Source organism: Astyanax mexicanus, chromosome 5, assembly GCF_023375975.1.
Source record: "Astyanax mexicanus isolate ESR-SI-001 chromosome 5, AstMex3_surface, whole genome shotgun sequence".
In the NCBI taxonomy this organism is placed as follows: domain Eukaryota; kingdom Metazoa; phylum Chordata; class Actinopteri; order Characiformes; family Acestrorhamphidae; genus Astyanax; species Astyanax mexicanus.
In genome coordinates, this window is record NC_064412.1 from 58,223,650 (window position 1) to 58,245,668 (window position 22,019).

General features: G+C 39.9%; 3 protein-coding genes across 4 annotated transcripts; 1 reads left to right on the forward strand and 2 right to left on the reverse strand.

Moving 5' to 3' along the window:
* Positions 1-1,237: 1,237 nt before the first annotated feature.
* On the forward strand, positions 1,238-6,989 carry LOC103029974 (pancreatic secretory granule membrane major glycoprotein GP2-like). Of its 2 annotated transcripts, XM_022675285.2 has the most exons (6): positions 1,238-2,456; positions 4,553-4,632; positions 5,175-5,558; positions 6,131-6,175; positions 6,277-6,359; positions 6,496-6,989. In XM_022675285.2, exons 2-6 carry the CDS (start codon positions 4,575-4,577, stop codon positions 6,607-6,609), a joined length of 684 nt encoding a protein of 227 aa, XP_022531006.2. In that variant the 5' UTR covers positions 1,238-2,456; positions 4,553-4,574; the 3' UTR covers positions 6,610-6,989. The 2 variants fall into 2 exon arrangements, with proteins under 2 accessions (XP_022531006.2, XP_049335752.1); XM_049479795.1 differs by lacking the exon at positions 1,238-2,456 and having other exon boundaries at positions 3,712-4,632.
* Positions 6,990-8,929, reverse strand: LOC125802276 (octapeptide-repeat protein T2-like). Its single transcript, XM_049479794.1, has one exon. It carries the CDS (start codon positions 8,026-8,028, stop codon positions 7,048-7,050), a length of 981 nt encoding a protein of 326 aa, XP_049335751.1. The 5' UTR covers positions 8,029-8,929; the 3' UTR covers positions 6,990-7,047.
* Positions 8,930-13,927: 4,998 nt separating this feature from the next.
* On the reverse strand, positions 13,928-21,700 carry eif2s2 (eukaryotic translation initiation factor 2, subunit 2 beta). Its single transcript, XM_007258503.4, has 9 exons — positions 21,554-21,700; positions 20,005-20,179; positions 19,235-19,341; positions 17,607-17,736; positions 16,182-16,282; positions 15,850-15,998; positions 15,024-15,080; positions 14,633-14,718; positions 13,928-14,522 (listed from the first exon to the last, which is right to left on the reverse strand). The coding sequence occupies exons 1-9, from the start codon at positions 21,566-21,568 to the stop codon at positions 14,347-14,349; spliced, it is 996 nt and encodes a 331-aa protein (XP_007258565.2). The 5' UTR covers positions 21,569-21,700; the 3' UTR covers positions 13,928-14,346.
* Positions 21,701-22,019: the final 319 nt, after the last annotated feature.

The following is a 22,019-nucleotide window of genomic DNA, read 5'->3' on the forward strand; positions in this document are numbered from 1 at the left end:
ACTTAAACTATCCCTGTCCTGTTGCTACCCCCGCCGCGGGGTTCACCTAATACCCCGGGGGTTCAGCTAATGCCACGCGGCCATCAGCCACTGCCCCCGCCGCGGGGTTCACCTAATACCCCGGGGGTTCAGCTAATGCCACGCGGCCATCAGCCACTGCCCCCGCCGCGGGGTTCACCTAATACCCCGGGGGTTCAGCTAATGCCACGCGGCCATCAGCCACTGCCCCCGCCGCGGGGTTCAGCTAATGCCCCACGGAGTTCAGCCACTGCCCCGCGGGGTTCAGCCACTCCTGTACTGTATTACCTGAACCCCGCGGGGCAGTGGCTGATGGCCGCCGGGCATTAGCTGAACCCCGCGGCGGGGGCAGTGGCTGATAACCGCGGGGCAGTGGCTGAACCCCCGGGGTATTAGGAGAACCCCGCGGCGGGGGCAGTGGCTGATAACCGCGGCGCAGTGGCTGATGGCCGCCGGGCATTAGCTGAACCCCGCGGCGGGGGCAGTGACTGATAACCGAGGGGCAGTGGCTGAACCCCCGGGGTATTAGGTGAACCCCGCGGCGGGGGCAGTGGCTGATAACCGCGGGGCAGTGGCTGATGGCCGCCGGGCATTAGGTGAACCCCGCGGCGGGGGTAGTGGCTGATGGCCGCGTGGCATTAGCTGAACCCCCGGGGTATTAGGTGAACCCCGCGGCGGGGGTAGCAACAGGACAGGGATAGTTTAAGTATTTACTGCTGCTGCTAAAATACGTGCCACAAAACATAGTTTGGTGTTCATAACTCAACTCTCTCATCGTAACGCAGCTTGACTGACAAGGAGGGTCCGCATCAAGCACTTCCTGTGTGTTAGACCCTCCCTTTCCGTCAGAAATCGCAGTTTGTAAAAGTGTTTCAGCGTTTGTAAAAGTGTTTCAGCGTTTGTAAAAGTGTTTCAGCGTTTGTAAAAGTGTTTCAGTATTTGTAAAAGTGTTTCAGCGTTTGTAAAAGTGTTTCAGTATTTGTAAAAGTGTTTTAGCATTTGTAAAAGTGTTTCAGTATTTGTAAAAGTGTTTCAGCGTTTGTAAAAGTGTTTTAGTGCTGGTAAAAGTGTTTCAGTGTTTGTAAAAGTGTTTCAGTATTTGTAAAAGTGTTTTGCGTCTTGTAAATTTGTTTTAAGTTTTGTAAATGTGTTTTAGTTTTTGTAATTTTGTTTTCTGACATGTTAATTTGTTTTGCACTTCAGGGCCACCGTAAGATCCAGCGTCTCTGTTCTACTCTCTCGGTACCTGAGTGATGCGAGCAGCTGCTGAGAGTTTTTGTTTATTCAAATTCACATATACATCTACACAAATCCGCACAAACAAGTGTACCGAGCATTTACATAAATCACACCTGTGATTCACTCTGCCTCTGGGGACATGTGCTAGGGATCATGGTGTAGTGATCATGGTATAGTGATCTGTTGATATGTTGAGTTATGACTTTTAGTATCTGTTGATTAGGTTTTGATGTGATGAGTTGTTGTTAAAGTAGCTCACTATTACTAGTAGTCTCCACTCTGCTGTTCAGCCTTATTGGTGTTACTGGTTTGAGTAACTGGTATAAAGCTTGTAAGATCTGTAAACCAGTACAGGAGTTTATATGTTGTAAATCAGAAGGTGTGTTTTTAGCATTACATACAAAATCTCCTTTCTTAAGGCAGAAATAAAGACTGGAATCTTAGACAGATGGGAAAATTCTCACTGCATTAGAAATTAATTCACAGCTGTATTAGGAAATCTAAATCACTGTGTGAATCTGATTACTTGCTCTTGGACAAATCCAGTTAATATTCAGTGCATAATAATAATCCTTAATCGAAAATTTCACCTTAAACTGCAGTGGAATTCTGTCTGATAACAGAGCGAGAGAAGACGTGTGTAACGTTTAACAAACACTATTCACCTGAGTATGTTACCTATATCTAAATCTCTCTACAGTCCCCCGTATCTGAAAATAATTATAGCTGTTATTATTACTAAGCATATTAAGAATACTTTACTAAGAATAAGAATACTTATTAATTATAATATGAAAATCTCAAACAATTAGAGCTTTATCAGTAAAGGAGCTACACCTGATATAAATCAGCAAAATCTCTACACAAGTCTGTATAAGAACCAGGAAGATCTGAACCTTTAATACGATTTAATAAGATTTAATACAATGTGCTTCTAGGAATAGAGAACTTCAAAACATTGAGCTTCATAACCTGCAATTTGGGAAAAAAATATTTTAAAATAAACTGCAGTAAATTATATCAATCCTAAAAGCACACCTTTGAATAATGAGCAGCTGCTGTTTGCATAAAGCTGCTCTATTGGACAGAAAAACACAAACAGCTCAGAGGAGACCAATCCCACAGTCTGAAAGTGTCTGAACTTCAGAATCTCAGAGTCTCAGACTGACGACAGAGCTGTAACTCATCTCTACAGAACCGTAAGACTTATCTTTCTTCTTCCACTTTCTGTAAAAGAGCTTTACTGGGTTTTCATCAGCATTTCTGCACAAAATACAAAATATTTAATCTTTATTTTACTAATTAAAAAGTTGAGTTTGAGATGCTGGAGGTTTTTGTGAGGCAGAAGGTTGTTCTGGAGCTCATGAGAGCTGGATGGGTTTAGATGCTCCAGGGTGGGTCTGGGAGAAAATATGTATTATATGTTTTACATCATGTAAAACTGTGTATTTATAACACAATAAAAAGTGGGTCCTATAGATTTTTAGACTGATTAACTCTGGATTACTGTCCTCCAGTAATGGCTTCTTATTGGTTTCATGGGTTCTTAAACCAAAATGCTTGACTGGAATTACAGAAGCGTAAAAAAATTTCCCAGTCAAATTTCAGACTTAAGCAAATCCTGACAGATTCAAATGTTGTCTTACTGCAGAGCAAATAAATCAACTTCAATCTCATCAAATTTTACATTTAATTCATAATTTTTTCTCAATAGTTGTTTATATTAAAAATCTATTTAAAAATGTTTAAAATTTTTTCCTTATTTGTCCTTAATGTCCAGCAATAATTTAACCTAACCCAACCCAACCCAACCTAACCCAACCCGACCCAACCTAACCCAACCTGACCCAACCCAAACCAAACCAACCTGACCCAACCCCACCTAACCCAACCTGACCCAACCCAAACCAAACCAACCTGACCCAACCCCACCTAACCCAACCTAACCCAACCTGACCCAACCCCACCCAACCTAACCCAACCTGACCCAACCCCACCCAACCTGACCCAACCCAAACCAAACCAACCTGACCCAACCCAACCCCACCTAACCCAACCCAACCCCACCTAACCCAACCCAACCCCACCTAACCCAACCCAACCCAACCTAACCCCACCCAACCTGACCCAACCCCACCCAACCTAACCCAACCTAACCCAACCCCACCCAACCTCACCCAACCTGACCCAACCCAAATCAAACCAACCTGACCCAACCCCACCCAACCTAACCCAACCCAACCAACCCAACCCAACCTGACCCAACCCCACCCAACGTAACCCAACCTGACCCAACCCAACCCAACCTGACCCAACCCCACCCAACCTAACCCAACCCAACCAACCTAACCCAACCTGACCCAACCTAACCCAACCCAACCTGACCCAACCCGACCTGACCTAACCCGTCCTAACCTAACCCAACCCAACCTGACCCAACCCCACCTAACCCAACCTGACCTAACCCAACCCCTTCTAACCTAACCCAACCCGACCTAACCTAATCCAACCTCAACCCAACCCAACCCCAATTCAACCCAACCCAACCCGACCCAACCTTAACCCAACCTCAACTCACCCCCACCTAACCCAACACAACCTGACCTAACCTAACCTCAACCTTACCTCAATCCAACACCACCTAACCTAACCCAACCCAACTCAACCTGACCCAACCCCACTTAACCCAACACAACCCGACCTAACCCAACACAAACCAAACTAACCCAACCCAACCCGACCTAACCCAACCCAACCTCAACCTTACCTCAATCCAACCCCACCTAACCTAACCCAACCCAAACTTAACCTGACCCAACCACACTTAACCCAACACAACACGCCCTTTCTCTCCAGCTTCAGTTCTATAGGCTTTAGGACTTCAGGAGAAGATATGAGGTTTGGTCAGGGATTAGGGATGTCACACTTCAGCAACAACGACTATAATCTACCACTACATGACCACAACCAACACGTCCAGTAACTACAAGATCATCGCCAGAATACTGATCACATTCACCTATCTCTAATCAGATCTGTTTTATAGCTGTGTCGTTGCTTCCTGTTATTGCTATTTTGTGTTTGAGCTCGGGATTACAGGAACGTTTTTTGTCTTGGTTGGTTTTTGTCTCTATGGTTCTGGATTTTTTCTCCAAGGTTTTCACCATCAAATGAAACAGATACAGATTAACAACTCAACTATTCTGAATAATACGTTTCCATAGTGTAATGGTGGATAATGAAGGTTTAAATGTGAATCTAATATCTGTTAGCTGACCTTTTTAATCTTTTGTAGATTTCTTGTCCAGTCAGACAGTATGACATCACTTCTCTCCCCTGCTCTGCTAATAACCATCATCTCAATGATTTCACTGAGTAAGTTTTTGTTTTCAGTCCAGCACACTGTGTCAAATGTTTTATTTACAATAGATCATAGAAAACACATCATATGTTATAAGTGAGACACTTTACCATTTCATGAAAGCATTATCTTTAGAATTTGATGTTAGCACCACATTTTTAAAAAGTTGGTATGGGGCAACAAAAGGCTGGAAGAAAAAGTAAATAATAAAAACAGCTGCACTGGAAAATAGCTAAGGATCACTTAGTCCTAATATCCCATCATTTACAGTGCAAAACTAGGAATCAGAAGCCCAACATTTCCTCAAATGTTCCACCATCTACAACCATCAGTCAGTCAGTAAACTTCATTAATGCAGAAAAGTTTACTGAGATCCTTCCTTCAAAACCACATCTTTACCAGAGTCACTCTCTACTGTATTTGAGTCTCAGTCAAGATTAGCGCAGCCCAAGAGTCCAAATTCCAAATCGGGAATATTGATCACAGGGGATGTTTATTCATTATAATTAATTATATTTATTGTTTGTTTGTAATGTAATTCTGTTTTACTCGTTAGGTTTTGTGATTTCTGACCCGTGTTATAACTACACTGTGCTGGATGATCCGTGGAGATCCACCAACGTCTCCAGTTCTTTGACCCGAATGTGTGATCAGTCAGTGAAGTGGTCCGGGTGGTACCGCCTCATGCTTCTGGGTCAGGACGTCCGGATGCCGGAGTCGTGTGTCGGTATTAATTTATGCGGTACTGATGCTCCACTGTGGCTCAGCGGGATTCACCCGGAGCTGCTGGATGGAATCGTCACTCGCGAGGTCTGTGGAAACTGGAACTCCGACTGCTGCCACTTCAAATCCACCCCGATCCGAGTGAAAGCGTGTCCCGGTGTTTATTACGTCTATGAGTTCGTCAGTCCGTCGTCCTGCTATTTAACGTACTGCGCAGGTAATGATTTCAGACTCTGTAAACAGATTTATAGAAAGATCGTTTTACAGAATCTTTAAGTAACGACTCCAGCAGATTTCAGGCCCAGTTCTGAACTACAGCTTCAGGCTCAGTGAGAAACCGGATTGTTTTAACTTTAAATCAATAGGCCGTAAATTAACACGTTATTTAGAATCACTCTGAGGCTAAAGTGATTGGAACTGGGAGAAAGGTCCTGTTATTCCCAATCCAGACGTTTGGAATATCAGTGACACTTCATCAATGTAGCGCTGAATAAGACAAAAATATAATAGTAATATTACTCTTTCAAGTAACATTATTCTGTATCTTTCAGATACAAAAAAATTAAATAAAGTTATAAAATTATACAAAATATTACTTTTGTTCCACTGAAAATATTTTTGACAACTGAATAAATTAGTTTTATAAATCTTTGTATTTAAACAATAGATTATAGATTATTACACGGGTAAGAGGGTATCTCTCCAGCAGACACACACTTTTATTCTTAAAACAGTAAAATACTAAATAATCATTTATTTCATATGTTTTTTCATTGTTTTGATTGAAAGATATTTCTACAGCAAAACCAGCAGTAAACTTTCCAGCTCCTATTAGTAAGTTTAACTTTTGTTCTGATTTTTCAGCCTTACTTTTTTATTTATCATGGTAGTTTATGAAATGCATACAAATAATGTATAACAATGTTTTTCTAAAGAGCATCTTGCTGGACTCAGGATGAGACTTTCCTCTGCTAATGATGTTACGCAATTGCCCAACAGAGATATATTTGTGAGTCAGGTGAGTTACAGTCATATTAATAACGTTATTTTATAGATAATCTGTTATTAGGTCTGAGTTACTGCTATAAGAAATACTTGATTTATATTTATTACTTGTTTATTACTGTTTATTACAGCTTTTGATTTTGTTTCAGTTTAAAGACGGACTGGTGGGAAAAGGTCTGCCCAGAAATATAACAGTTCAGCTGAAGGACATTTCAACAGAGAAGAAGATCCTTCCACCCAAACACAGTTCTGGAACCTGTTAAACCTTCTTCCTCCGATTCCTTACATCAGTCTTTTTATGCATTATGAGATAATTTGTATTTCTATCTGAATAAAGCAGTAGCATTATGCAGCAGATCAGCTTTACCTCCTTAACACTTTAAAACTCTGTCTAAATTAAAGTGATCAGTGAAGAGAAGCTGCAGTTAAACTCTTTTACTGATTTACATCACAGAACATCATCATCTTAACTACACTAAACATCATTAAACATCACATCTACGGTAGGATTCTGATTAAGCTGTGATTCTGCAGGGTTTCTCATTCTTTTCTTCAGGGTTTGGTTACAGAAACTTTGAGAAAGTAAAGCTCTTACTGTGGATCTGCTGAGAAAACTCTAATAAATCAGATCAAGTCCAATTAATCACTTATTTGTTTGGATTTATTTGAATTTCAAGTTTCTTGGCTCCTCTCGGCTCCTTTCAGCTCTTCTTAGCCCCTCTCTCGGCTCCTCTCTCGGCCCCTCTCTCGGCTCCTCTCTCGGCCCCTCTCTCGGCTCCTCTCTCGGCCCCTCTCTCGGCTCCTCTCTCGGCTCCTCTCTCGGCCCCTCTCGGCTCCTCTCTCGGCTCCTCTCGGCTCCTCTCTCGGCCCCTCTCTCGGCCCCTCTCTCGGCCCCTCTCTCGGCTTCTCTCGGCTTTTCTCGGCTCCTCTCTCGGCTCCTCTCTCGCCTCCTCTCTCGGCTCCTCTCTCGGCTCCTCTCTCGCCTCCTCTCTCGGCTCCTGTCTCGGCTCCTCTCTCGGCCCCTCTCGGCTCCTCTCTCGGCTCCTCTCGGCTCCTCTCTCGGCCCCTCTCTCGGCCCCTCTCTCGGCCCCTCTCTCGGCCCCTCTCGGCTCCTCTCTCGGCCCCTCTCTCGGCCCCTCTCTCGGCCCCTCTCTCGGCTCCTCTCGGCTCCTCTCGGCTCCTCTCTCGGCTTCTCTCTCGCCTCCTCTCGGCTCCTCTCTCGGCTCCTCTCTCGGCTTCTCTCTCGGCTCCTCTCTCGGCCCCTCTCTCGGCCCCTCTCGGCTCCTCTCTCGGCCCCTCTCTCGGCCCCTCTCGGCTCCTCTCTCGGCCCCTCTCTCGGCTCCTCTCGGCTCCTCTCTCGGCTCCTCTCTCGGCTCCTCTCTCGGCCCCTCTCTCTGCTCCTCTCGGCTCCTCTCTCGGCTCCTCTCTCGGCCCCTCTCTCGGCCCCTCTCTCGGCTCCTCTCTCGGCTCCTCTCTCGGCTTCTCTCGGCTTTTCTCGGCTCCTCTCTCGGCTCCTCTCTCGGCTCCTCTCTCGGCTCCTGTCTCGGCTCCTCTCTCGGCCCCTCTCTCGGCCCCTCTCTCGGCCCCTCTCTCGGCTCCTCTCGGCTCCTCTCTCGGATCCTCTCTCGGCTCCTCTCGCCCCTCTCTCGGCCCCTCTCTCGGCTCCTCTCGGTTCCTCTCATGACCTCTTAAAGAAACTCTGGCTCCGCTGATGTTCAGCTGGCCGTGGCCCAACTTCAGTGGCTGTAGAAACCTCGCTGTGAGGCTCAGCTGGACGTCCATGTTTGCAGATGTTGTGAAAATCGAATCCAGATGACTGGCAGACGTGTTTATTGATCTCTCTCCTGTGATCTCCGATCTTTGACTTACAGCTGGAGAAGCGGAGCCACAACTCCGGTCCGTAATTTACAGCTCAGATACCGAATCATTTCAGCACTTCCAAGCCATCTTGAAACAGATTGACCGGTCAGAAAGGACCACGGGGAACAGAGCGGAGGTGGAGGAAGGCAGCTGGGCGATCTGGTTTTCGTCTCGATGGCAGACATTTCCTTCTTTGAAAAAGAGAAAAGTCACGGCTGAAAGTGCTGGCACCCTTGACATTTTTCCAGAAAATGATTGCAGTTAAACATGTTTTGTTAGACACATGTTTATTTAGTTAGTTTTGGAAAAACACAAAAAGACTAAGAAGCTATAGAATTTTTTATATAACTGATATAATTTCATGCAAAACAAAAATGGACAAGACAACGTTACTTGCCCCTCAACATAATATTTGGTTGCACACATCCTTTCTAAAAAAAAAAAACAACAAATCGGTCGTTTCCTATAACCATAAACAAGCTTCTTCCACCTCTCAGCTGGAATTCTGGACCACTTTTCTTCTGTAATCTGCTCCAGGTCTCTAATATCTGAAGCGTTTCTTCTCCCAACAGCAATTTTAACATCTCTCCACAGGAGTTAGGTGGGATTTAGATCTGGACTCAGTGCTGATCACTTCAAACTTTCCAGCTTTTTGTTTCAATCCATCTGTGGGTTTTTTTTTTTGAAGTATGTTTGGGGTCATTGTCCTGCTGGAAGACGCGTGAACTATTTTTTCATGATGCCTTGCACACAGTCAGGGCATCCAGCAAAACATCTCTGAACATCTTAATCTCATCTCTCAAAAGATGTTGTTCCAGTAGGATTAGCTACAGTGCCGAGGGGTGTAAACTTCTTGACTAAGGAACAAAGGAACATCAAGATCTTAGGAGATGTTATAGGAGATTTTATATTTGTCCACAGTTTTGGTTCTGAAGTCTTCAGATGTTTTTTTCTCCTGTTCCTGTTCTCTATGTTTAGTGTGGAACACAGAGACACAATGCAAAGAGTCAATTTCTCCTCTTTTTCTCTGATTTTAGCTGTGATTTTTATATCGCCTACACCTGTTAATTTACACAGGTGAGATTAAACTAGAATCACATGCTTGAAAAAAGTTATTTACCCACAATTTTAAAAAGGTGCCAAGAACTTTGTCCAGTTTTGTGTGAAATTAATTTTTTTTTTGTGTTGTTCCAAAACACACAAAGAGAATAAACACGTCTAATTGCAATAGTGTTCTGGGAAAATGCTTCATTTTATGAAAAAAAATTACGGGTGCCAACACTTTCGGCCATAACCGTATATTTTTCTCAGTTAATTCACTGCATACTACGTCTCAACGTTTATCACGTAAAAACATTAAAAAATGAGGTGAGAGAATTTGTGGGGATTCCAAACTATTTATATTGGGTTCTGTTTGGCCTCTTTTGAGGTTTTAGTGACATACCCACATGACTTTTGATTATGTGTCAGGTGATATTTTCCCTGAAACAAAACTCTCAGAATCTGCAGGACTGTCTCACTCCTAAGAAATATAGATATCCAGCAAGATTTCCATCTGGTCAAATAAGGAAGCGACTGATGTACATCAGATGTGTTTTAAATCCATCTGTCTCTTTGAGACCCATGAGAACTTCTAATCAGTTCCTCACTTTTAGACCTTTTATGTAGAAGGAGAATAGAGTCTGCACTTTCGCTTGTTTTTTAAATGATCAATTGAATTTTTAATGACTGAAATTAAACACATTATAAAATGGTATGTTTTTATTAGATAGGCCATAAAATCAACAGATATCTATTAATCAGTAGTAACAACTTTTTAAGCCCCATACTTTTAAAAAAAATCTAATAAATATGTGCAGGTATGAAGTTTCCAATTAGATTAAAGAAAGTAGATTCATATGTATTTTACATGTAAAGATTTTCTCCTGTATATTAATTTGTCCATATTTTAAAGACTAGGGCACAAATGTTTACAACCAGCTGCTCAGATTCTACTGAACTTTGTTATTCTTGGTTCTTAGAAATAACTTTTCTTAAATATGTTTATTTTTATTTGATAGGAATGTCAGCTATTTCTTGTACCTAACACTAGTTTATAGGTTGAATTTCATTTGTAAATGTTTAAATGAAGATTAGAGCATATATAAAGCGTTATTATAGGAATGGTGGTCTGTCATCTTCTAGCTGAATAATTTTTTTCTGCTTTTAGATTTTAGATTTCATTTAAAAGCTTAAACTATATCTAGGGCTATTCATATACTGCTATACACACATTCTTCTGACTGCTTCAGTAATGTTTTATGGAATCAAATGCTTTGTAAATATCCAAAATAAAACAAGGTTATTATCAGCAAAAATCTGAGAAATACTTACTAAAACATTAAAGGTGTTTTAGAGGGGGCATTAATCAGGAGAGTGACAGCAACCGAACACTTTACAGGATCTGCACACATGGAATCAACAGCAGCTTTAAACTCAACCTGGCACTTCCTGTAGCTGTGGATCAGATCTTCACATCGTTCAGGAGGAATTTTTAGCTCTTCCTGCAGAACTGCTTAAGCTCCGCCTTATTCCTCAAACGTCTCAAGTGTACGTCTCTCTTTAACTCCGTCCATAAGATCCGAGATCTTTTTCTTAAGCTGTTCTGTTGTGGACTTGATCTGGTGTTTTGGGTCATTTTCCTGATACATCACCCAACTTCAGCTGACGTACAGAGACTCTACCATTATCCTGTAGGATCAGTGATTTAATGACCGTAAGCTGAGCAGGTCCTCATGCAGTAAACAGGCCTTAATCATGATGCTCCCTCCACCATGCTTAACAGTTGGGATGATGTTTTCATGGTGATGTTCAGGGCCTTTTTATGCCAGATGTAGAGCAGCAGTGGTTTAATCTTAGTGTCATCTGTCAGCTCAGAACAGCTCAGAGGAAGAGGATGAGGAAGAGTGAGAGGAGGCTAAGCAGGACACGAGGAAGAGGAAAGCAAAGACGAGCCAATATTTTCATTCATATACGTAAAAACCAAGCAATCAATCACAGCCTAACGATGAGTGAAGCTTGGCAGTGAATCCAGACGAATCTGAGCCTCAGTTTTTCAGGGCTTTAGAAAAACAGGAATCATATGGTTTCTGTAGATCTATAGAAATACAGTAACCTGTAGCTTAATGTTTTGTACTTATACAGTAAAATGTGTATCTTATAATGTGTTTATAAACATTTAATTGAAGAGAAAGACTGAGGAAGATGACAGAAATTTACTGATGAGCAACAGACCACCATAATAAATTATATAAATAAACAGTAAGCAACACTATTTCTATATTTTCATTTGATATTATAAAATATTGATATTAATTAAAGGTACAACCCTTAACAGTAGATTTATCGTGCGGTTCTGATATATGAAGCACCTCGCTTTATTTTTAATCATTAATTACAGAACTTTTACTTAGCAGGGTGGCTTTAAAATTAATTCTAATGCTTAAAGTGCAAAATAAAATAAAAAAAAATGGTCACTTATTATAAACGGAAATCATTTGGCAGTTAAATACATGGACCTTGAATCACTCCAATATCCAGCTGTTTTTTTAACTTCAACAGATATCAGAATGTTTTGCGTATTGAATTTTTTCATGTCAAAATGGAAAAAACTATTGACAGAAAGTACACGGCCCTCGTAAGAATAAGTATTTCCAGATGTTTAGTGTATAAAGTCTCATGACCTGAACGTGAACAATTTGTTCTTTTATTAACTGGTGTTGAGAGAAAAGTCTTCATTTTCTTCTGTTTTCTGTTTCTAATATGATGTAACCATTTAACTATGGCCATTAACAACAACTGAAAATATCTGCAGTTTTCAGCCCATATTTTCCTATTTGTTTTTGTGCTGAATCTAAAAATAAATCTTTATTAAATATTTGAAATACGGCTGTAGGATCTCCTCACAAACCAATCACAGATATTCTCTAGTACCCGAACTATACGCAGATATTCCAGGCCTCAGAGGATCTGGATTGGATTAAAACGCCGTTTTTAGAAAGAGAGACGTAAGCAGAAAAATATCCTGATCCATTAGAGGAGCTGTTCCTGGAATATTTACTGCAGGATTATTTCAGTGTTATAAACTGGTGTGTTTGATTAGTGGTGGAAATCTGGCACATCTGAATTTTCAGGCTTTATCATTTGAACTTTATAGATTTGAAGTTTAGTGTGATATTATTCTCACTGTGTCTGTAATTATAAAATAATCCGAACTCCTGATCTGAATACAGGTTATATACTACAGTAAAATAGCAACTAAAATGTAGAAGTAAACTAAATCTAACATCTTCCAAAAAAAAAACATCTTCCAAATGTTAAATGCCAATATAACACTGATGTAAAATACCAACTTAAAGTCGTAGAGTATAAATAAATAATAGATAAATAATTACTTAGTATAAATGTTGGCAAACCTTTAGAAGACGAAGAAGGAAAAACAGGTAGGAATTCTAAAGCTAAGGGGCTTTTATAAATGAATATAAATATATAAAATAAATGTAAAATAAAAAAGTAGCATTTTTTTTATGTTCTGTTTTGAACTGGGACGTGTAAAGTTATGCCGAGTGTTTGATCTTAAACAGAAACATGGTAACAGTGGATATTAACATGATTGATTATCTAATTTAAGGGCCTGGATTGGTGAACGTGTTGTTATGAACAGATTCCTCACGTTTCCCCGAGTTTAGTCCAGGTTCTGATAACGTGTTGTAATTACGATAATCACACACCTGATAAATGAGCTCTTTAGAGAGCTGAGAGGTCAGAGCTCAGGAAGATCAGTGTAGACAGGGTGGATATTAGATCACTTCTTCTCGTGAAGTGTTTGTGTGGAGATCAAACATTTAAACCCCAAATAATATTCAGACCAGTTTCAGCTCTACCTGAAGACTCCAAGAGTACGAGATGCAGAACAAAATATTTAAAAACGTACATTTAATGTTGCGTAGACGTCTAGAGTTCTTTTAGGCGCAGGTAGCAGCTGGTGGTTGATATAAGGACAATATAACACTGGATATAACAATAATAATATAACACTAAATTACTCCGGTAAGTTAGTTATTTTGCAAAACAAAGTTACTAGAGGAAAAAACATAAATTAGATAATCTCTCTACAGTGATCAGACTGTGAGCAGCAGTGTGGTGGACGGTACAGCAGAACATCGTCTCTGAAAAAACATTTCAGAAACGACTCATCCAAAACCAACATGGTGCCACTAACTTTAGCCTAGCAGAGCTTTAGTTTACCCTAAAACTACACTCCGGCTTTCTGATCTTAATCATCCAGGTCTTTTCTAATCTAATAACGGTCCGAACCCTCAGTTTTAATTCCCCTAAAAGTATAGAATTTGCTTATTTACAATAAGAGACGTTAACAAACGACTCCCAAATATTTGCATGCAACTGTAACAGCAAGCCTAAAAGAATCAGAAAAAACTTAATGACAAATATATGCCATTTATGTATGTATACTGTATAATGTATTATGTATACTACAAAATAAATATTCATTCAATTTGACCTAGATCTTCTCAGTAAGATCACTGCAGACTGGATATGCATATTTTCTTTATGTTTTTTAAAAAGATTAACTGCCAAAAATATGTTTTCAATTTTTGTTCATTTTGTTAAAAAAAAAAAAAAAAGTTTTCTATTGAAATTCAACACATCACACATCTGGCATGCATTTTACTGATTTTATTTTTTTTTTCTGTGTAGGCAAGGCAGCAGTAACAAATCCAACAGTTCATAAAAATGTCCATGCCTTGGGATCCCATCTCGCACAGCTGTAAATCCAGTGCTTCATGGCCAGACTCCACAAATCCATGCACACAAATCTTCCCAATAATCCCAATCCCAGGTCTGGAAACACATCACACATCACCATGTTTTCAATATTCCAGTCCCTTGGTTCAGATCATTACCCAATTAACCAGCTCCTCATGTGTCTGCCGTGTAAAAGCAAGAAAAACCCAATAACATGCAGAACATGGCGTCCACAGGACGGTACAGAGACATCTGACCTGTGGTTAAAATACTGCAGTGTGTGAACAGATCTGTTAGTTTGGCCATGAAACACGGCGTCGTGTTGCGGGTCGGTATCAGTTGGCTTTGGCACGAAGCTGCGCTCGTTTTCCGGTGACGGCCTGGAAGCCGGTTTTGATGCTGGCCACGGAGCAGCGGGAATGGCACGTCTCGCACTGCAGGAAGTACAGCCGAGTGTCCTTCTGCAGGATGGTCTCGGGGGACCGACACGTGTGGCACGTCACATACTCCTCTGGAAAAGGGGCGGGAAAATAATTACGTTTTTGATTAAATTCTTTACTTTATTTTAATGATAAAAAACAACAGTAAAGATCATTAAATCTAATTTAAATCAATACTCACTGATGTATCTTCGTAAGACGTTCTCTATCTGTTTTTGCTGGAACCTTCCTTTAATAACAAGCTGATTATTTCCATCTATGGAACCACTGAGGAAAAAAGGATTATTATTATTATTATTATTATCATACACCTGTAGAATATTAATGACTACATACATTATAATAAGTTTCATTCTTACACCTTAACTAAGACTTTTGACTCAGTTTATTTTTTTGGAAAAAATAAAACTAACATTGGGACTCATTTATCCCAGTCTCAGAGTAAAAGTACTGATCTAAGATCAGCTCTCATCAGCTGTGTCACAGAATTCAGTAAACATTAACTGATCCTAACCCAAGCCCTGATAAATATTCTAATATAAATGTTAGAAACCCTTTAATTAAATGCTCACCATGTGCCCAATTCAGCCAACAAAAAGGCCAACAGATGTTTCGGCTGTCGATGCAACCTATCAGAACAAGACTTACATTTAGAAACCCATAATGGTCACAAATCACTTAAAACTGAACAGAAGTAATAAAATACAATAAAATAATGAAACGGTCGTAAGCAGGATTCAGGAGTCTGAACTGAAGATGCTGCAGAGCGAATGGGTTTGACGCATATTAAATCAGGCAATCTGTGATCATCACATTAAGAGATTAAAACAACCTAAAAATAGCATCTCATCATCACAGCCTCAATCCATAAAAAAAAATAAAGGTAATGTTACAGAGCACATGCTGATTACAAATCGATTACAAAATCAATTACAAATATTCTATTGCTAAGTAAGACAACCGTAATATAATCTTTTCATATCAATATTCAATATGAGGCATGAAAATTTTAAAATGACTAATATGGTTCCAGTTAACAAATAAAACAGTGCAGAGAAAGTATGTTTTATAAGAACTTAATGATGAAATTAGAGAAAGGGAAGCGGTCACGTCAGGGGGGCTGAACTCAAATGCATGCTCCTTTTTTCAGAACTGTATTTATTTACATTTTTGAAAACCCTGTATCAGGTTTGTGGGTGTAACGTGGAGTTTTTCTAGGCACTGTAGGTATTGAGAGAATGGAGCTTTATTCAGGGTTAAATTATTTATTTATCTGCACTTTGAGTTCTCAGATCTTACAATAAACATTGATGTTCTAATAAAACATTTTTAAAGAGCTAATATTTAACTGTAGTTTTTTTAAATAAAGAGAGCATTATAATATTCACCGATACTTACAATTTGCAGATGTCTGTAAAATTAACGAAGGAGGTCTTCTTTGTTCCAACTCTGACCACCTGAGGAGGTTTCATCACAAACTTCCTCTTCTCACCAGCAACCATGTCTGGATTCTTCTCTCGCATGATGTTAAAGACTCTGCTCAGAAGCTGCAACAAAAACAGAGAGAATATTTTTCTAAACACACAGAGACTAAAGAAAAGAGAGAGAAGAAAGATACTTAAGGAACAAAGAGGAAGAAAAAAGGGAATTTTGATTGTTTTGTTTGTTGTGGTTAAATGTCAAAAAAAGGCAGCAGAAGGAGAAGTGTGTTATCATGTGATCACATTTACCTCATCGTACGTGTAATCTCTCTCAGTCCCGGCCCAGGCCGGTCCCGTCTGTGAGCTGAACGTGATCTCATCCATGTTTTTACTGTCGTCATCCTCCAGACCTGAGAAGAGACACCGTCACACTTCAGTTTAACACCCTGATCAAAATACACGTCAGTGTGAACACTAAAGCGGGTATAAATCTGAATAAAAAATTATTCTTTAATATTTAAGTTTTTCTTTTACAGAAAGCAGAACTTTGAAAATGTTTTTACAGCACTTTTAAAACAACCAAAATCAACCAGAATTTGCAACTAGCCAACCTACAAACGTACTTGAGCTGAATGCCAGTAAGGAGGCCGCAAGTCGAATCACAAAGCAGAGAGCTCTGAACTCGGTCTCATGCTGTAAATCAATCTCAAATTTGGAAAATGTACGGCTTTTAAAAGTTCTGCTTGTATAGATAGGCCGTGTTCAAAATTCTATACATTAGAATTATTTGTTTTAATCGTTTTAAACCCTGTGTTGAGATGATTGGATAAAACAGTAATAATTAGTAAACTACTTGTATTTACAAAACTGTCAGGGTTGCTATAATTTTATATGTTCATTTCATAAAAGGTATGAGACATTTTAGTGGTGGCAGACACCTGTCCAAACTGGAATTTTTAATTCTTCTGCAGTGACAGGTGTTTTCCAGTGTTTTACACATTCAGTGTTGCAGGACTTTAACCCCAGTCACAGAAAGTATTTTTAAATCAGCCAGAAACTGCTGAAGTATCAGAAAAGATTCTTCTCAACTTTCCCCTTTTAGCTCTAATTACTCGAATATATTCAGGAGTTCAGGCGAGTCACTTCAGAATCTGCCAAGAGTGACCAACATCCTGTTAATCTCTGCTGATTCAGGTATTAAATCCATTTTTCATTTTATCTTAGTTAAAATAAATTCTGGTGTAGTGGGTCATCTGCTTATCAAATGGAACACTATGCTAATAAACACATTCTGCACTTGATTGGTTTGTTTCTTAAGTCTCAGAGAGATTAATGCCTGTGAACACAGATGATTTCTTCCCCAGTCTAATGTGTGCTGCTGCAAGCGTATGTGCTTCAGGCTCAGAATTTACTCTAATAATGTTTCCTCTAGGAAACAGTACTACATACATCTTCATTTTACTGTTCTGTTGGAGATTAGGGGTCCAGCAATGTTTTTTCAATTTCCTATGTTAAATCACAAATCAGAAATTGATGGTTCTCACTGGAGGAACAAATATCAGATACATGTTGATTTTCTGATATTAAAATCGTATGGCCAAATCTTACACGAGTCTCTAGATAAACAGTGTGCCACAATTACATAATCAGTGAACCCTACCTAAAGCTGATCTGTGTGTCTCTGCACACTTACTGTTATTGTTCATTTGAAGGTGGCAAATCGTCAGTACCTACCGTCGTCTCTGCACAGAATATCTGTATCATCTTGGAAATCTTTAATCTTCTTGGACTTCTTCTTTTTTGCTGGCAACATTAAATCATCATCTTCTAGTGTCTCAGGCGGCTCCGCTTCAATCTTCAGCTCCTTATGAAGTTGGAAAAAAGTCATATTGAAAAAGAAGGTGGTATTTTCTTCCTTATTCAATTGATCAAAGCATCAGTTTGCTGACTGATATTTCACAGCATGAAACAAGACTAAAGCTGTCTGCCTCTATAACGACCCAACAGCACCAGAAAATATCAAATACACTTAAAAACATACAAGCAGAGCCTCATAATTGTTGAGATGCTGTAATGTGGAGTGATTAAACAAAACTGAACTGTTCAGGCCTATGGATCAGCCAATTTGTCTAGAAACGGAATAATAAAATCACACTCTGAAAAGGAGAAAAAAAAAACAAAAAAAAAACAGTTGAATCTTAATATCAAAAACGCATGTTACCAAGGACTCACCAGGGCTGGTCATACAGCGAAACAAATTCAACCAGTTTCTCCTGGTTTTAGGAGCGTACTCTTCAGCGTATGAAATCCTAAGGACTGATGCTGAATTGTTAGCCTGGATAAAGACGGCGTGTTCTTTGGCACGGTTTTGTTTTAAAAGGCTCGTTTCTGTCTGACCGTCCCTCGAAATACTGGTGTTACAGAATTTTCCACAGGCAGGTTTACTGCAGCGTTTCCAGTGAGAACTGATTCCACACTGAGAATTTGCTGCTGCTTCAGTCAGGCATCGCCTGAAGTTGCTGGTGTGCATCAGTAACTGCTCTGCGTGGCCGAGGCCGATGCAGAGTGTCCAGAATACCAACGCTGATACCGGTATCAGTGTAACTCTAGCTTGAATTCTAAATTTAAATATGGCTGCACATAAGAATATAATAATTAGAGAATTGGAGGCTACTGCACATCTCGATTGGGCTAAGACTCGGGGCGGGACTGAACCCATCGGGTCCAGCAGTGACCTCTTTCAAATATCGAATATTAGACAGACAAAGCCAATCCACTTATCGACTCACAAGTAGGCCATAACTGACACACATCACCAATCCAAACTTCCATTCCACATCTTACTATGAACCTGTAGCTTCAGTTACTGAATAACAAAACAGCATTAGCTGCTGCTTTAAGTAAATCTTAAAAAGCAACAGTTTCTTGTACTGTGTGTAAAGCCAAAGTGCCCTGGGGTGGACGGACAGCTTATATTAGTCCAGGTTTTAGAATCGTATCAGGATCAGCAGTTGCATATCGGAACTCAGAAATGCTGTCAAAAGGTGGTGTCCACCTACAGTGACGTTTGCTAAAACACATTCCAGTAAAATGGTACCAGGAAAAGGGGTGGAATAACCCTGAGACTGCAGTAGTCATTAGGAGAGGCACTTTATGGCAGTTCAGAAAAATACATTAGTTTTGGCAATGTTTGCCAAATAGCTGAAAGTTTGTACATTTTACTCATGATTCTTATTTGCTGTGTGAGACAAATAATTGATTGTAACTATATGTACAACTACACAGCAATTATGAGATTTTTTTTAATTTTGAAAAACTACAACTTCATACACAAAACAATAAAGCAAACAAAAATATCTGACCTTCATTCCTTCATCCAGCTCATTGTCAAAAAGCTTATCTTTTTTGGGCTTCTTTTTCTTTTTCTTCTGGTTGAAGAAGTTTAGATCATCCAGGTCATCTGTTGGTTCTTCAGGACCATGCAAACAAAAAATGCAAAGTTAAGTTCTCCAATGTTTTTAATATAATTATACATATAAAAATATAATAAAACCTAATTTCTACTTTCACTCCAAAGAACTCTTATTATTTTCTGAACAAAATTCATCTGCAAACACAAAATTTCACATCAGGCTCCTATACAATCAAATCCCTCACACTGGCACCAACTGTTTAATACAACAGTAAAAAAAAATTACTGTATAAAGATAAACACATGGTCTCTGAAAAGTAAAGCCACCACAGGTGTAGCGCCTCTATGGTTGGTTGCAGTGTTCAGTACAGCTTCCCCATCCTTACAGGTTTCTATGGCAAAACAGACCATTTTCATCCCATTTATCTGCTCAAACTGTCTTTCCTTCTTTAGCGTCCATTTCCTCAAGGATCACAACATTTAAATCTTAAAATTGACTTTTTTGACCACTGAAACATGAAGAAATGTAGATTTTTTTTTCTTTTAGGATAAATAGACAATATTTTGGTATCAATATTTATTATGATCTCAATAACAGCAGTACTATTCTTGAACTAATTTTCAACACTCCGATATCACACAGAACACATGGGAATTACACTTCATTGTGTAAGCTCTAGCTAATGCCATGCAAGCCCAGGATACTTTTCTGCTTTTTACCTTTCTTCCTCCCCTCATCTTCATCTAAATCAAAGTCTTTCTCTTCTCCTGCATCCACTTCAGGCTCCTTCGCTTCAGGCTGCACTCCATCTTCACCTTCTCCACCTTCCTCCTCCAACATGAAAGGCTTCTTCTTCTTTTTCTTCTTCTTGGTCATCGTGGGGTCGAAAATCATCTGTGCAATGTTTAAAAATGAGATGAAAAGTTACAGACAATAACGGTAAGAAATGTAAAATGTGTTTAATTAATACTGACTCTGCCCTAGCCTCACTTAAAGAATACTGAGGTTTAAATGTTCAAGTCTACTTCGTTTATCTTTTTCAGATTAAATATCATATATTTAGAATATGTAAAGCGAATTTGTTTAATGAGGAAAAAGCAGAGAACACCATTATCATTAACTAACCCAAACACTGTAGAGAGTACAAAAATATGTACAATACTTCACACAGTAAGGATTAAATCACTCTAATAGTCGCCAAACACTAATTGAGAGAGAACAGTAACCAGAGTTTTAACTTTAGTAGAAACTTAAGTAGTTAACTATCTTAAACAGCCATCTAAATAAATTGATAATATTTACCCATAGAAAGCAGGTTTAAAAAGCAGCACATTAACTAGTTAATTAAGCGCTTCTGCAGTTTTAGCCGGAGAGAACAGAGCGAAGATTCTTCAGCTTTATAAACTCCTGTTCTCGGGTCAGGCTGAGAGATACCGCCCGGTGTTCTGTTATGCGCAAAACTCATTTTCACTGTTTTAATGTATTTTTCCCCTAGAGGTGAGGAACCCAAGTCCATAGAGTACAAATCCATCCCAGGGTTTTGTACCCACTGCCAGTGCAGCTCTGCTGCAGCTCAGCTCACCCAGCGGGTATAAAACACTGGGATGGATTTTTTCTTTCTGGATCTGGGTTACCCACCTCTACTTTTTCCTGACAAGTTTTTTCCCCGGGCGCATTGTACAATCTGGACTCACAATAATCTAAATTTACAACCGTGTATATAATATTTAAATGTTTTTAATCATGTGTATTGCCTTAACTTTATCCTGATAACGTTACAGCAATTTAGGTTATTCAAATATCATACCCACACTTCTACTGCCAGCATGTTCTAATGATTTGTATTTTTACAGATAAACCTACACTAAGGTAGCACGGTTTTACAGAACACCAGCTGTTTTATCTGAAATATAGAAATTACTAAATTAACCCTTAAATTACACGCATTTAATCCAACACAGAAACTGAATTTCTGCAAAGTCACGCGGTACACTAAAGCCACGCAGTAACCGGTCACACAGTAATGACCTCCACCACACAAAATCCAGGGAGAAACCGGATTTAAAGCGGGTTAAAACGATAAAACTGAGAGCATCTTCGTTACAGGAGAATATTAGCTTTAGCTGATTAGCTTTAGCAGCGCATGTGGAGCAGCGCTAGCCTCGCCGGCTAACAGGCCCTGCTGTGCCGAACAAAAGGGCCCTGTACCGCGGGCTCCGGGCTGTGGGAACGGGTTATAACCAGGTTATGGAGAGTTTATAAACATACCTCGTCTCCGGACATGGTTCCAGGCGGTTTTGAGGTGAAACGGGAGAATTAATCTGTAAAACTGATCAGAACCGAACCGCCCTGTCCTGCTCTCTCGCGCTGACTGCAATTCTCGCGCTGACGTCAGCTCTCGTTCTATCGTTCTACATTCACAGCATTGCATCATGGGATTTGGAGTTACATGGTTTGGACGCGAGAACTACAACAACCAGAACTACGCCAGTAATCTGCAGGAGCGACGTTTTTTAACCCTCCAATCATAATGCAGGCAGGCCAATGTTCCAACCGTACAGAACATAGACTGTATATAGCTGGACAGAGCATCGTCTCTTAAAAGTGAAGCCACCACAGGTCGGGCGCCCCCTGCTGTTCGGCTGCAGAAAGCTGTGTAACTCCACCCATCCCCATAGGTTTCAATGGCAAAACAGAACAACATTCAATCACGTTTTTTTCTAATATACTGTAA

Excerpts from the sequence above, each read along its gene's own strand:
- LOC125802276 (XM_049479794.1), bottom strand. The coding sequence starts at position 8,028 with ATGAGAGGAACCGAGAGGAGCCGAGAGAGGGGCCGAGAGAGGGGCGAG.
- LOC103029974 (XM_022675285.2), top strand. The coding sequence starts at position 4,575 with ATGACATCACTTCTCTCCCCTGCTCTGCTAATAACCATCATCTCAATG. Across the intron at positions 5,559-6,130 it reads CTATTTAACGTACTGCGCAG|ATATTTCTACAGCAAAACCA; the intron begins GTAATGATTTCA and ends TTTGATTGAAAG. Across the intron at positions 6,360-6,495 it reads GAGATATATTTGTGAGTCAG|TTTAAAGACGGACTGGTGGG; the intron begins GTGAGTTACAGT and ends ATTTTGTTTCAG.
- eif2s2 (XM_007258503.4), bottom strand. Across the intron at positions 19,342-20,004 it reads AGATGAGGGGAGGAAGAAAG|AACCAACAGATGACCTGGAT; the intron begins GTAAAAAGCAGA and ends ATGGTCCTGAAG. Across the intron at positions 15,081-15,849 it reads TTTACAGACATCTGCAAATT|GTTGCATCGACAGCCGAAAC; the intron begins GTAAGTATCGGT and ends TTGTTCTGATAG.